Source organism: Cricetulus griseus (genome assembly GCF_003668045.3).
Source record: "Cricetulus griseus strain 17A/GY chromosome 1 unlocalized genomic scaffold, alternate assembly CriGri-PICRH-1.0 chr1_1, whole genome shotgun sequence".
Lineage (NCBI taxonomy): Eukaryota > Metazoa > Chordata > Mammalia > Rodentia > Cricetidae > Cricetulus > Cricetulus griseus.
This window is the reverse complement of record NW_023276807.1, coordinates 227,087,879-227,101,822: the sequence shown is the minus strand read 5'-3', so window position 1 is coordinate 227,101,822 and position 13,944 is coordinate 227,087,879. Positions and strand designations below refer to the sequence as shown.

Sequence of the window (13,944 nt, the reverse complement as noted above, 5' to 3'; positions counted from 1 at the left end):
CACTACCTAGGAGACTGGTGCCTAAAAATGAGGCGGACTAAAGTCTCACGCAATAGCCAGTGTTATTCAGAGCATCTGACAGTTTATCACCCAAATAAAGGACAAGCCATACATGACAAAAACACAAGGATGAGCTACACTTGGTAAAGCATGGTTTTCCATAGAGATACATAAACAAATAAGAGCCAGTGATAATAAATAATCCTATCTGCCCCACCTGGGAAGGGCACAAAAGCACATTCCAAGAGCATCCCATGGTATTAAGGAACAGAGCTTACAAGAAAGACTCTTGTCTCGTTCACTTGGAGTTTTCTCACAAGCACTAGAATTTCCTCATGCTGGCCTTAATAGCAAGACTATTTGTTTCCTATGGCCTGTATAGCAAATAACCATACACTTGATGACTTAAATAACATTTTGCAGTTCTGAAAACCAAAAATATGATGTGGTTTTCACTGGGCCAAAAGTTGTTTCTTGCCCCAGCCGGTTTCTATGATCTGGGGCCTTGTTTCAGCACCCTTACTCTTCTTACTCCTGCCTACATTCTTGGGAGGTGATTTGTGCTTGAATTTGTGGGTCATGCAGCTAATCAAGGATGCCTTCTTTCTCAAGACCCTTATTCTAGCCACACTTTTCAGTCCTGTCACCATACAAGGTGACTCGGGGACGGGGGATTAGTTAGGCTCTGGGCGTCTTTGGCAGCCACAGCAAGCACTCTGGGCTATACAGTTGAGTGTGATATTTTCTTGTCAGTTTTCCCGTTCTCTCTTACTCTATTGCTTTAGCGGGCGAGAAGGGGCCAGAGGGGGTGGAAATTCTATTGATAATGCGGGGATTTAGTGTTATATTAAATGAATAATAAAGCATAGCTGAAAAGGTTTTATCCAGAAATGCTAAGAGAATTCAGAATAAGATTACTTTTGATCACAGAAGGAAAACCACATCCTCTTGATAAATGATGAAATCTGATAAGGTATAACAGGAATAGAAAGTTAGTTCATTGTTCGGTAGTTTTCTACCATTACTAAAGGCATTCCTGATTTAAAAAAAAAAAAAAAAACAGAGCTAAAGATATCACTCTATACTATATTATACAACTTTATATTATCCAAGAAGTTGTAATTAACTTAGTGACTTTAAGACTGAGGATACAGTCATAGTGTCCTGACTAGAGAAAAAAAATTACCATTATTCAGAATATATGATTTTGTTCTTAGACCATGCAGTAGACTCAGCTAAATGCCATTTAAAATAATAAGACAGTTCAGCTTAAGAGCCAAATGCAATTCTTCCTCCGAGAAGCAGAAGTAACACCCCCCCCCCCCCCGCTGCTCTTGACTGAGGTACGAGAATGGAAAGTGGGTGGAAAAAGAGGAGATTGCCCATTTTATTTCACACCTAACATTTCTGAAATTCCCATTGTCCTGAGGTGGCCTGACTTTCCTCTCTCTGTTGTCTAGTTGGGCTGTTCCCTCTGCTAGAATCCTTCAGTGTTAAATGAACAGCAGCCGCTGTTCCAAACCTCTTAGATATGTAGCAGTGTCTAGGAAGAGGTTTAGAGACAGGCTTCAAAGCTGCTCTCAAAGAACTCTTCATGAATTAAGGAAGAGTGGCTAGTTGTCCTTCTCAGAGAGGAGCCTGTCACCATAACTACCTTTCCCCATGGAAATTGTAAGGTCCATACCTTACTGTGGCCAGGACCTTAGCATTGGCTGAAACAACATATTTAATTCAAGAAGCTATGCAAGTCTACTTGGAGAGCTACTTCTGCTCTTAGAATTCTGTACCTGAAGTCAACCATACATAAGATGCCCAGTATCTCAGGTTTCTCTGAAGACCCAGAGAAACTGAAGACCCAGAAACATACTTCTGTTAACATATACTGTATCAGCTAATAAATATCACAAAGGAACTGATGTGATTTGTCTCTTGTGCTGCATATGAAATATAATAACTAGCCATTTCTCCTAGGGGAAAGGAAATGGAGAATTCTGTCAGTGTTACATGGGCTCACAGAAGCAATTTAAAATTACCAAACTCTCACCAGCAATGGGTTGTAAATTTAGATTATCAGCCAAAAATGACTATGGTATAAGGTAAGACATTTTGTAAAATATATATATATATATATATTGGATCATCTAGTTAACTTCACATATATGACTATTTAGTCAGATTACCCATTGACAAATTTGCTTTATTTTGTTGATAACGTAATGGTCTAGCAAAGGCCGGAAGAGAGTGTCTTAGTGACATAGGGGTGCCAGGAAAGATTAAATTCAACAACTTTTCCAGCCTCACTCGAGGGTTTTTGTTGTTGTTGTTGTTGTTACTTAATCATCAGTGTGTGTGTGCTTCCATGGTTTTGTTTAGAATCTGGTGGGTTCTATATCCTTGGTCCTTGGCATGAATAGAAAGTGCCCCTTCCCTTTTTTATCTTTTTTTTTTTTTTTAAGATTATTTATTTATTATGTATAGTGTTCTGCCTGCATGTCTGCCTGCAGACCAAAAGAGGGCACCAGATCTCATTACAGATGGTTGTGAGCCACCACGTGGTTGCTGGGAATTGAACTCAGGACCTCTGGAAGAGCAGTCAGTGCTTTTAACCTCTGAGCCATCTCTGCAGCCCATCTCCCCTTTTTATCTTGAAAGGCCCAAATTTCTATAGTTTATTTGTGAGTGAAATAATAAAATCATATTTAGGGTCAAAACCAGTGAACAAGCTTGGTTGAATTTAGTGTGGTTCTTATTTAGGTGGATAGTCAGTAATCCTTACAACCAACCTTGTCTCAGGGTTTGTTTTCTCTATTTCTTAAAAGGTCTCTCTCTCAGTGTAGCTCAGACAACCTGAACCTTTGAAGAGGCCTGTTGGAATTACTATTACTTTGTTTGATTTTAGAGATTCCCCTGCTCACCTTTATGGGAGTTGACTGGTTTAATTGCACAATTTACATTTCCTACCACATTGAATGGCATTTATGAGAACCATCTTTTCTGCCTCCTGTGGCTGGCGGGCATATGGAACTGTGACAGACGTATACAGGGGGTGGCTTTTACTGTGTTCTCTTTCCTACAGGCCACTGTGCATTTTGTTTTCATTGAATTCGTTCACTTACAAAAGATTAAAAACTGTGAACATAATGCACACATTTGAAAGAATAACAACCTTTTGGTGTCTGACCGGGTTACATTTAAGGTGCTTCAGATCCTTTCAGTTTGGTTTTCCAGAGCTGAGACTGAAGCTCATTGATAGGGCTATGACTTAGCATTTCCAGCTCTAGGGTCTGGATTTGAGTCCCATTCCAACAACAAAAATTAAAATTTTTATTGTGAAGAAATACCATTAGTTGGGGGAGGGGCTTTTTATCAATAAAAGTAATTTTTACTCCTTTTCAAAAATCTTTTGTTCCAACAGCGATTTTAGTGAAGAGGTCTTATACTACACTTCAGGCTGTGCCCCCTCTGTACCAGCAAGTCCTGTGCTGACCAAGGCTGGAGTCACCTGGCTGTCCCTACAGTGGAGTAAGCCCTCAGGAACACCATCAGATGAAGGAATCTCTTACATTTTAGAGATGGAGGAGGAAACATCAGTAAGTATGAATATGTAGTTTAAATAAGAGTTGAGGTCATTTTGGTGCAGTGGTAATCCTATTAAATGTCATCACAGAGCTTCACGTATCTGTTACTCCTTATATTTCTGCAATTAGATTTTTAATGAAAACTGTATTTTTTCTTCCCAGGGGTATGGTTTTAAGCCTAAATATGATGGAGAAGATCTTTCTTACACAGTAAAAAATCTGAGACGTAGTACAAAGTATAAATTTAAGGTAAATTTTGAAAGCCCATTGAGTTGTATTTCTTGTTATTCTTGTTCTTGTTAAGTTAAAAGCAAGTACATACTTCCATTGTGTGTTCCTTCTAAACCATTCCTTCAGTTTTAAATTTTAAGTAATTCTATCTTTTCTAATGGGCATTTCTGTTTTTTAACTTATGAATTATAATGTAATAATACTTCTCAAACTTTATATATATGCATTCAGAACCAATTTTAACATTTTGTGGGGCTCTTATCTGTGTTGTGATTTAAAATATGCATGTTAAAACATACCCGATACAATTTTTGGCATCATGTCTTGCCAGACAGATTCATTATATAATATTAGTGGTAATGCCTCAAAGGAGGTGATATCTACCAGATTCTTAATTGAAAAGTTATTCTTTGTCCTTTTGCTGGTAGTAAGCATTTTGTGAGTAAAGTGTCATATGTAAGTATTCCTTACCAGGGTTTCATAATCGTTTTGGGGCCCATTGGTGACCCCTGCCTCAATCTGTTCTTGTGATGATTGACAATGCTAAGTGGTGATGTTTTAGTTGTGGTATAATTCTTCCTTTGTGTCACATGCATGCTTCATCAGTGACAAACTGAAAATTCCTTTATGGAAAGTTCTGGAATTTATCTTCCCTGTCTGGCATCGCTCTAAGATATGTTTTGTCTCTTTAACTTGCTCAGCATTTGAATTATTTAATAATTACAGTTAATAGAAACAAACCTAAAATTATAACAGAATGCTTATTCATTGATAAATTAAACATTGATATTTTCCTACCAGAGCTCATTTAATCAAATCATTTCAAATAAGTGATAGATGGCATTATAAATAGTTTTCACTATTAAAATGCAAACATAAGTTTTGGTATTCCTTGAAAATATTAAAAAATGCAAACTTAAAAATAGAAAATTTGATTTATATAGTTTATAATAATGTTATTTTTTGCCTTGTTTTATAAAGGATCATTTCATTTTCCAAATACAGTTTTCATATTTGTAGATTTATAAAATACCAAGGAAGTATGTACTTTTTTTCCAAGAAATTATTTTTTTATTAATTCAAATTAGAAACAAGCCTGTATCACATGTCAATCCCTTGCTCCCTCTCCTTCCCCTCCTCCCTCATCTCCCTCCAGTCCTCCACTCCATCCCCCCTCTGCTCCCCATGGAGGGTAGAGCCCTCCATGGCGGATCCCCAAAGTCTGTCATATCTTCCTGGACATGGCCTAGGCCCTCCCCCATGTGACCAGGCTGAGATAGCATCCCTTCACATGGCATGGGCTCCTAAAGTCCATTCTTACTCCAGGGATAAATACTGATCTTACTACCAGAGGCCCCATAGAGTACCAAGGCCTCCTCACTGACATCCATGTTCAGGGGTCTGAATCAATCCCATGCTGGCCTCCCAGACATCCTCCCTCTCTGCAACTGGTTTCAGAGTTCAGTTCAGTGTAGAGCAACGAGTCAACTGACGGAGATCAGAGGGATACAAATGGGGAAAAAAGGGGGAACTAACAGACACAGTGAGGGAAACATGAGCAAAAGAGACCTCAAAGCCCCATGTGACACACTTCCTCCAACAAGGCCACCTGTCCTAATAATGCCACTCCCTTTGGGGGCCATTTTCTTTCAAACCACCACACAAGTATTAAGTTTGTGTTCTCATCACAGGTCATTGCTTATAACTCAGAAGGTAAAAGCAACCCGAGTGAAGTAGTGGAATTCAGTACCTGTCCTGACAAACCAGGGGTGCCTGTGAAGCCCTCAGTTAAAGGGAAGATACACTCTCATGGTTTTAAAATTACTTGGGGTAAGATGATCCTGCTTTATTTTATGTTTGATAAAAGTAATTTAATTATGAATTTTGTCTTTGTTCTTAAAATTGAAGAGCAATATAGACCACTGTTGTGAAAGTATTGGGGTGCCTTTTGCTAGAAATTTACTACATTCATCCTTCGAGGAGGAGAAGAAAAGACATGAGCAGCTAGTTCAAAATTTATGTTCCTTTTTTTATGGGAATATGTCCAGGTGGATAAATTATTGCTATATCTAGCCCTGCTCAAACAAAGGCTCTTCATGTGAATTGTTAATGTTGTACCAGCCTTTGGGGTGAAAGGCTAGACCCACAGGAAGTCATTCAGAAGACAGAGATACTGTTGATGGACACAGTTCCCTGAAGAGTTTTCTCACAGAAAGCCCAAGTTTAATCCACCAGGTTAACATGAAGATGCGGTTTGGGTTCCTGTAAAATGTATAGCAGGGTGTTTGTGCCAGTTTTTCAGGAACATTGTGATTGTGGTGCTTGGGTGAACTTATTAAACTCAGGGTCGTCAGATAGGAAATGTGTCCTGCATGGAGGATCCATCTGTGGAAAGCCGTGTGCTCACAGTTCCTAGTTAGGTTTGGCACTAAAAGAATTGGGGAGCCACTGTAAGAGGACAAACAGGGACAGCTTTGTGTGAACAGGAAAACTGATGACTTTGGGGCCAGCATCACCTGAGTCATATTAGTTCAAAAAAAATTAAAATAACAACAACAAAAGCCCTGAGTTACTCACTGAAACATGCTGAACATCTTCTTACACTAAATGAGATCAGAGGGACGGTACAGAGTGTTCATTATGGCAGTAGTCACAGTAACAAAATCACTGTATTACAAATATGTACAAGTTTCAAACTCCATTTAAATCTAAAGTCAGTGGGATATTGTGCAGCCACCAAAAATGATTGAAGAGCCAAGTTTATGCATGTGGGAAGATAAGGTGTAATTATTGAAAAGTGGTGACAACAGTGTAGACAAGGGAAGTGTAAATAAGTGATAGTTGCAGTGTTACATGAGATTCTTTCCCCTTTAACAGTCCTGGCTTGGTGTTCTGTTTGGGGTTTTCTGTGTTTTAAGACTAATTTCCTTTGCTTTTAATAGATCCACCAAAAGACAATGGAGGGGCACCCATCAATAAGTACGTAGTGGAGATGGCGGAAGGTCCTAATGGTAAGCATAGCTGGTGAGGGTGATAGATTTGTTCTAGTCAACCAGCCTCAACGCTTCCAGGCTTTGCACTGTGCTTGCTGCCGTACAAATGTTTTTGCTTGATTTGGTGGTGATGGTGATGGTGATGGTGATGGTGATGGTGGTGTTTGAAGCAGCCATGATCATGCCCAGTGTGATGCACTTGGGATTGTGACCTCTGGAAATAAGTGTGTCAGGTGTCAGCCTGCTGTATACCGCTATTATATTTTTTCTGTTTTCATTTGTTTATGTTGTACAATCCTAGCACATCCAGACTGATCCTGAGATACTATATATTTAGTGTTTTTAATTAAAGAGTAGTTTATTAAATTAGGTTTATACCCACATGTACCAGAGGAAAATTCTTCTCTAAAAGTTAGCTCCAATTAAGGTTTTAATGACATATAAACTTTATGCCTGAGTCACCTGTACAAAATGTCCTGTTTACTGAAAAGAAAGGTCAGATAATTATGATTAAATGTGCTGTGATACTGATTCTTTATACTCTGTTACAATATTATTACTGGACCAGTAAACACATTTAATATGCTTAATTAAAAGCAAATTACCAATCTAAGCCAAAGGCTGTACAGAGATATTTCAGTTCAGCAAACCCATACCGATTTGTCTGGACTGCTGCACGCATAAGGAAAATTAAATCCTTTCCAGGAAACTCAAGTCAGGCTTAAAATGTTTCTGATAAATTACATAAATAATTAGTGAAGCCTGGGATAACCTGCCCTGTCCACGACATCAAAACGTTAAACATTACCTCATAGATGACTGCACATACTTCTGCATTTTTCAGGAAACAAGTGGGATATGATCTACAGTGGCGCTACCAGGGAACATCTTTGTGATCGGCTGAATCCAGGCTGCTATTACCGCTTACGGGTGTACTGCATTAGTGACGGAGGGCAGAGTGCGGTAATGCTTATGTGAAGACTTGTTTATGTTTTAGTGTGGACTAACTGGGACAGGGTCAGCATCCTGCCCTTAGTTGTTAAAATTTGTGTACAAATGTTGAAAAGTAAATCCTATAACCTGAGTGGCTAGTGTTAGTGTTACCAGAATATGCTAACAGGATATCTCACATCTAGCCCATGTGTCGGCAACTTTTAGGTTGACATCTGATATCCATATCCAGTGGAAATTGAAATAGATACTGCTTCCTGCTCTGTAAATTATGTGTCAGGAGAATCCATAAACCATTTGCACACAGATACGACATTTGAGTATTTTAGAAAAGCATTATTTTATGATTGTTAAGAGAGTCAGTAGCCAGGAGTTTAATCCCAGCACTTGGGCACAGTCAGGTAGATCCCTGAGTTCGAGAGCAACCTGGTCTATGGAGCAAGTTCCAGGAGAGCCAGGACTACGTGGAGAAACCTTGTCTTAGAAAAAAACAAAAACAAAAAGAGAGAGACTCACTTAGTAACTAAAGTAACCAGTAACTTCATCAGTTTTTATTGATCCTGTCCCAATTCTGAGGACAGTTCTAGAGCCTGGTTCAATTTGAGTACATCCAGCAACTTCAATTAAACACATTCAATCCCAACATTTGTCATGGGTCAGTAATTGAATGAGGGTGTCTTCCTCAGATGGTCTGACTACCTGTGTGGGCTGGCCATGCAGTATTCCCACTGTCTAAGCACTCAGCACTTTTCTTGTGAATCTGTTCATAGGCCAAAACAGCAGCATGTGAGCACTGCACAGAAGGAGACTTTCCCTTCCCATCTTTAAGTCATTTCAAACCACAGAATCATTTTGTCCTCCCCACTCCCTGCCTCGCTGCTTGCTTCGTCTATGTTTCTCACTAGCTGATTTTGGGGGAGCATCCTAAAGCGTGCCAGGGACCCTGGCCCAGGCATTCACCACAAGCAGCCCCAGTAGCCAAGTAAGTGTAGCAGGGTGAGGCAGATCCTCCTTGTGGATTTAGATAGCACAGGGTCCCTCGCTCACTCACACCTTCCTGTTCTCCACTCCTGGGCAGGCATCACACTCCAGATGCCTGCTGTATTTGTAGTGAATTGAATCAAGAATTGTTTGTGGGGACATTCGGAAGGATACTTTTCAAGTGTAATTTTAAACTTCTTGTCAGACATGCAAGTCTTGTGAAACAGACTGTGAGTTCTGCCCCGCAGGCTTGTGGTGGCTTGTTCCATTTTAGCCATTGAGAATGCTCCCTGGTAGTAAAGGTCTCACTTGGTACTAGCACACTGTTCTATAGAAGAGACCTCTCTGAGTCCCCAGAACCACCCAGAGAATAAAGAAAAATCTCCCTGCATTTAAGAACAACAAACATAAGCATCTAAAATTATTGTCTAGTGCATGGTTGAAGAATTCTTACATAGAATGCCTGTCTGGAAAAAAAAAAAAAAATGTTGAGCAGGTAGTTTGTGTTTAAAAAGAATGTATACAGCTTCGAAACGTGGCAGTTAATCTTGAAAGTAAAATCAAGGCCGGGGCTCGAAGCTTTTCACAGTTAGGTATTGCTGGGCATGCATAAGGCCCTGGTTCAGGCTCTGTCCCATAAGAAAATAAATGGAGACTTTGAAGTAGGAACGAGTACTGACTAGAAAGGTGCTGTGTATCAGAGAAACTTACCTGGTTGTGGGAATGTTTTTAGAGGAATAGAATTAAAAGAAAAAAACAAAACAAAAACTGAGTCTTAACCTCCAAAAACAATAAGGTAGACAGCATTTATGGTGTCAAAACAACCTAAGAGATATGTGGATCTCTTTAGACTGAATTTTTTTAGTTGCCTATTGCCTTTGATATTTCATTTTTGTTTCCTAGTTATTAAAAGATTTGTTCTTTTCCAACTTGTTTTTTTAAATAGTATAGTATGTGTCTTTTTGTCTATAAAGATTATGCTGTGATGGTTTAATAAGGCTTGATTCTATTCAGAGCCTTCCTTCACTTTACTCTAGTAAAGTGCAGTTTCACACTTTTTACAGTTTCATGATTTGTGTTGTGTTAATGTCCTTTATCAAAGCAGTCTTTTGTTTGGGGGCATTTTTGTTTTGATTTTGCTTTTGTTTTGGCAGGTCTCTGAATCCTTACTTGTGCAGACTCCAGCTGTGCCTCCTGGCCCATGCCTCCCTCCCAGGTTGCAGGGTAGACCCAAAGCAAAAGAAATACAGTTGCGCTGGGGTAATTTCCATTTTGGCAATGAATTATAATCAAGTTAGAATCAAAAGTGTTCTTACTGTTAAAAGGCGTCAATCTGTCTACCCTTAGGACCTCCTGTAGTTGACGGTGGATCACCCATTTCCTGTTACGCGGTGGAAATGAGTCCCGCAGAAAAAGATGAGCCAAGAGATGTTTACCAGGGATCTGAAGTGGAGTGCACAGTGGGCAGCCTTCTTCCTGGAAAGACTTACAGCTTCAGACTCCGTGCGGCCAACAGGATGGGGGTGAGGGAGCTGCTGGCTCAGTCACCACTCAAGCCCATGCTGGCACATCCATTAGCAAGCCGTTCTGTTTTAATCATTTCTAGTGATGAATAAGAAATAGTGTGCCCTATACCTTGCCTTGCTGTCTTTGTCCTGTCAGGCCTCAGTTTGTGGCACGTGAAAAAGAGTTTGGTTCCCTTCAGGGAGTGTTGAAAAACCTGTTTACATAATCACTATGCTGGTCTTATGGAACATTTTCTTCCCCATTGCAGGCCAGATGTGATTCATGCTTTGCCTTTTATGCAAATGCTAATATTTAAGCATTTCTGGCTTATGTAAGCTATTTGAAAAATACTATATGTATAGATAGATAATTCCATAAAATGAACAAAAGCGATGAAAACCTCACTTTGCTGCTAGTGACACTGGGACTTGGAGAGAATGCTTCTATACAACTGCTAACGGCCTCCCCTCTCCATTAAGGCAGATTCCCTAAGACAAAGCAATTGCTTAGGTGTGTGGCACAGATTATTTAAGTATGCCATAATAATTTTTTTTTCAAAATTAAGCTGACAGATCTCTTTACCATAGTATTACAGACTTAAGTGAGTGGTGCTTTGTTTTGTATCCTGTCCCTAGCTGACCTATATTTGTATCTGTGAGCACACTTAAATATTGTGACTGTGTAGCCTGTTGCCGTCCTTATTTAAGCCGTCGTCGTCTGTGTACTCAGCAACCTCACAAGGCTGCAGTTCACTGGTAGCAGATTGAGTACTAAGTCTTTGTTTTTATTTGCCGAGTTTTAATAGTTTGTCGGAATGACTTTAGATATTTACTTTGTCTGTTTCCACTAGATATCCATTTTGACTCTTGCTACCCCAGATTTTAAGATAAAATTCATGCCTGCCATCTCCCAGGCCTTTATTTGGTACCCATCTTCATTCCTCACATAATTTCTTCATATTCCACCTACCTAATTTACTGATGCCCTGCCCGTTTTCCAAAAATCAGTTCATGAAGGGAATAAGGGAGTCAGGGAGAGAAAGTATAGTAAATGAAACTTAAAATTCTGCCTCTATTTCCACAGTTGTTAATTCTGCCTCCATGAATGCCTGTAAAATTATTAGCAAATTAATTGTGAAGAACTCAATTTCTGTTGACTCTTTAAATACAGAATTCTATACAGTGAACCTTTAAGGATGAAAAAGGGAAATGTGTGTTCTGCTTGTTTTTCTAGTTTGGACCATTTTCAGAAAAATACGATATCACTACAGCTCCTGGGCCACCAGACCAATGCAGACCCCCTCAAGTAACATGCAGATCTGCAACCTGTGCACACGTGAATTGGGAGGTATTGTAATTTCGACTACCTTACATAATTTTCCTAAGTGATTGGAGGAGGGGTTCATATAAAAGAATAAAGACCATCTCACTTTCTGGTCCTTCAGTTATTATGTGAAAAATGCATCCTAGATAAATTCATGTGGTAAAAGTGGGTTAAGAGTTTGAGTCAGGTATGTTTGCACCTTAGGCACTTAGACTCTTGCTATAATTTGTATTTTTATCAAAGGTTTTGCTTCCTTGATGAGATAGTCCAGCCACTGGTGAACTTTGAGAAACAATTCTCAAATTCACTGTCGCCAATATATTTACTGTGCATTGGAGTTGGTCACTAATGACAGTCAACAATTTCAGTTTCTTTTGAAATGTAATGAATGAAAGTATCTGTGTAAGTTAACATTCTGTCCTCAAATTATTTTGAAGTTTGTTTACCTAACTGCCTCTGGTATGAGGCAGTTATATTTTGACCATTCAGATAATTTTAATGAATTAAAAATGTAAAATTATACAGTGTGATTGTGTTTAGATGTTTTAAATAAATTCAAAAGAGGAAAGAACATTTTTGCCTCAGAGCTATTGAATATCAAGACTTAAGAAACTTTATCCTTCTCTTAAAGATTCCTTTGAGTAACGGAACTGACATCACTGAGTACCGGCTGGAATGGGGAGGAGTTGAGGGAAGTATGCAGCTATGTTATTGTGGGCCTGGCCTCAGCTGTGAACTAAAAGGACTCTCGCCAGCTACTACCTATTACTGCAGAGTCCAGGTGGGTGACCGGTGCCTCAGCACACACTGTCCAGGGTCTCCTGTTTGGAGGCCACTATCACAGTCCTGTCTTGTTAACTGTTGTTTATTCATTTGTAGGCTATGAGTGCTGTGGGTGCAGGTCCTTTCAGTGAAGTTGTAGCCTGTGTGACTCCACCATCAGTTCCTGCCATTGTGACTTGTCTTCAAGAAATGAGTGATGACGATATAGAAAATCCCCATTACTCACCTTCTACCTGCCTTGCAATTAGCTGGGAAGAGCCTTATGACCATGGTTCAGAAATCCTTGCCTATAGTATAGACCTTGGGGATAAGCAGCCCTTGACAGTGGGGAAGATGACAAGTTATATCATAGGCAGTTTGCAACCGGATACAATGTACAGGTACACCCTCAAAACTGTACTTAACATTTGCCTAAACCGGAAAAGTGATTTAAATAAATAATCGTAAGCTAAACTATTTTTGTGTGTCATTTAGAATACGAATTCAAGCCTTGAATAGCCTTGGAGCTGGTCCCTTCAGCCATACGATTAAATTAAAAACTAAGCCCCTCCCTCCGGATCCACCTCGGTTGGAATGTGTTGCCTTTAACCACCAGAACCTTAAGCTTAAATGGGGAGAAGGAACCCCGAAGACACTATCAACAGATGCTGTTCAGTACAACCTTCAGATGGAGGACAAGAATGGAAGGTGGGGTTTCACTTCCTTTTTCATGTGCATATTTGGGGGCTAAATGTGTATAAATGTTTACAGTATAAATAATTTGCCAGAGCAGAGTGAAGACTATCATAAGGGGCCAACTAGGTGGTTCCTAGGTGAAGACTCCTGCTGCCAGCCTCACAGCCGAAGTTCAGTCCTTGAGACCCACAAGATGGGAGGAGAGAACCAATTTCTGGGAGTTGTCGTTTGACCTCCACACAGGCACCGAGGCATGTGTGTTACAGACAGCGCACACACACACACACACACACACACACACACACAATTAAAATGCAGTAAAAGTATTCATCAGAACTCTCAAGTAATTTTTAGTGTATGTTTCCAAGATGTCAGAAGGCTCTCTGTGGCTTTCCTGTTGTAACTCCATTGATGCTCAGGAAATTAAGTAGGCTATTGAGCTCTGCCCCGTGGACTCTTACCTTGGCTCTGAAGGAGTGCTACAGTAGTGATTGCCCACTGGACACAATTTGCAGGAAGTGCTTGTGATTTGCTCGAGGCTTCTGAGTTTCTAGACAGCAAGGTTATGCCTGACCCTCTGCCCCACACTTCTGATGGAAGGTGTGACACTGAATCAGCAGTTCAGCCCCTCCTTACCCGCAGGTCCCCATTGGGTTCTGTGATTCATTTTTAATCCTGTATTTCAGTTGCAGTGTGTTACCAGATTATTTTTAACATTATTTAAATGCCAACATAGGACTGTTTATTCACCCCGTATACCATATAATCATTGCCATGTGCCTTCTGTGTCTGTTAACCTTGTAATAATTTAGGGTTTTGAATTTTACTTTTGTATTTCTCAATTAGAAATTTGCCCAACTGCTAGGTTTTAAATACTAATGAGTTTTCTCAAGGTTTACATTTGTTTTAATCACTTTTAGGAA

The 13,944-nt window shown here is 39.7% G+C and overlaps 1 protein-coding gene across 5 annotated transcripts in view; it reads left to right on the top strand.

Moving 5' to 3' along the window:
- The window catches only part of Fndc3a (fibronectin type III domain containing 3A), a 153,959-nt gene that overhangs the window by 127,854 nt on the left and 12,161 nt on the right, over nucleotides 1–13,944 (top strand). For all 5 annotated transcript variants that reach the window (XM_027390163.2, XM_035453295.1, XM_035453294.1 and 2 more), the window contains 12 exons: nucleotides 1,972–2,096; nucleotides 3,416–3,590; nucleotides 3,741–3,827; nucleotides 5,501–5,639; nucleotides 6,752–6,820; nucleotides 7,647–7,765; nucleotides 9,889–9,994; nucleotides 10,082–10,257; nucleotides 11,474–11,587; nucleotides 12,195–12,344; nucleotides 12,443–12,726; nucleotides 12,821–13,033. In XM_027390163.2, coding sequence (XP_027245964.1) covers nucleotides 1,972–2,096; nucleotides 3,416–3,590; nucleotides 3,741–3,827; nucleotides 5,501–5,639; nucleotides 6,752–6,820; nucleotides 7,647–7,765; nucleotides 9,889–9,994; nucleotides 10,082–10,257; nucleotides 11,474–11,587; nucleotides 12,195–12,344; nucleotides 12,443–12,726; nucleotides 12,821–13,033 — 1,757 coding nt within the window. The remainder of the gene's footprint in view (nucleotides 1–1,971; nucleotides 2,097–3,415; nucleotides 3,591–3,740; nucleotides 3,828–5,500; nucleotides 5,640–6,751; nucleotides 6,821–7,646; nucleotides 7,766–9,888; nucleotides 9,995–10,081; nucleotides 10,258–11,473; nucleotides 11,588–12,194; nucleotides 12,345–12,442; nucleotides 12,727–12,820; nucleotides 13,034–13,944) is intronic.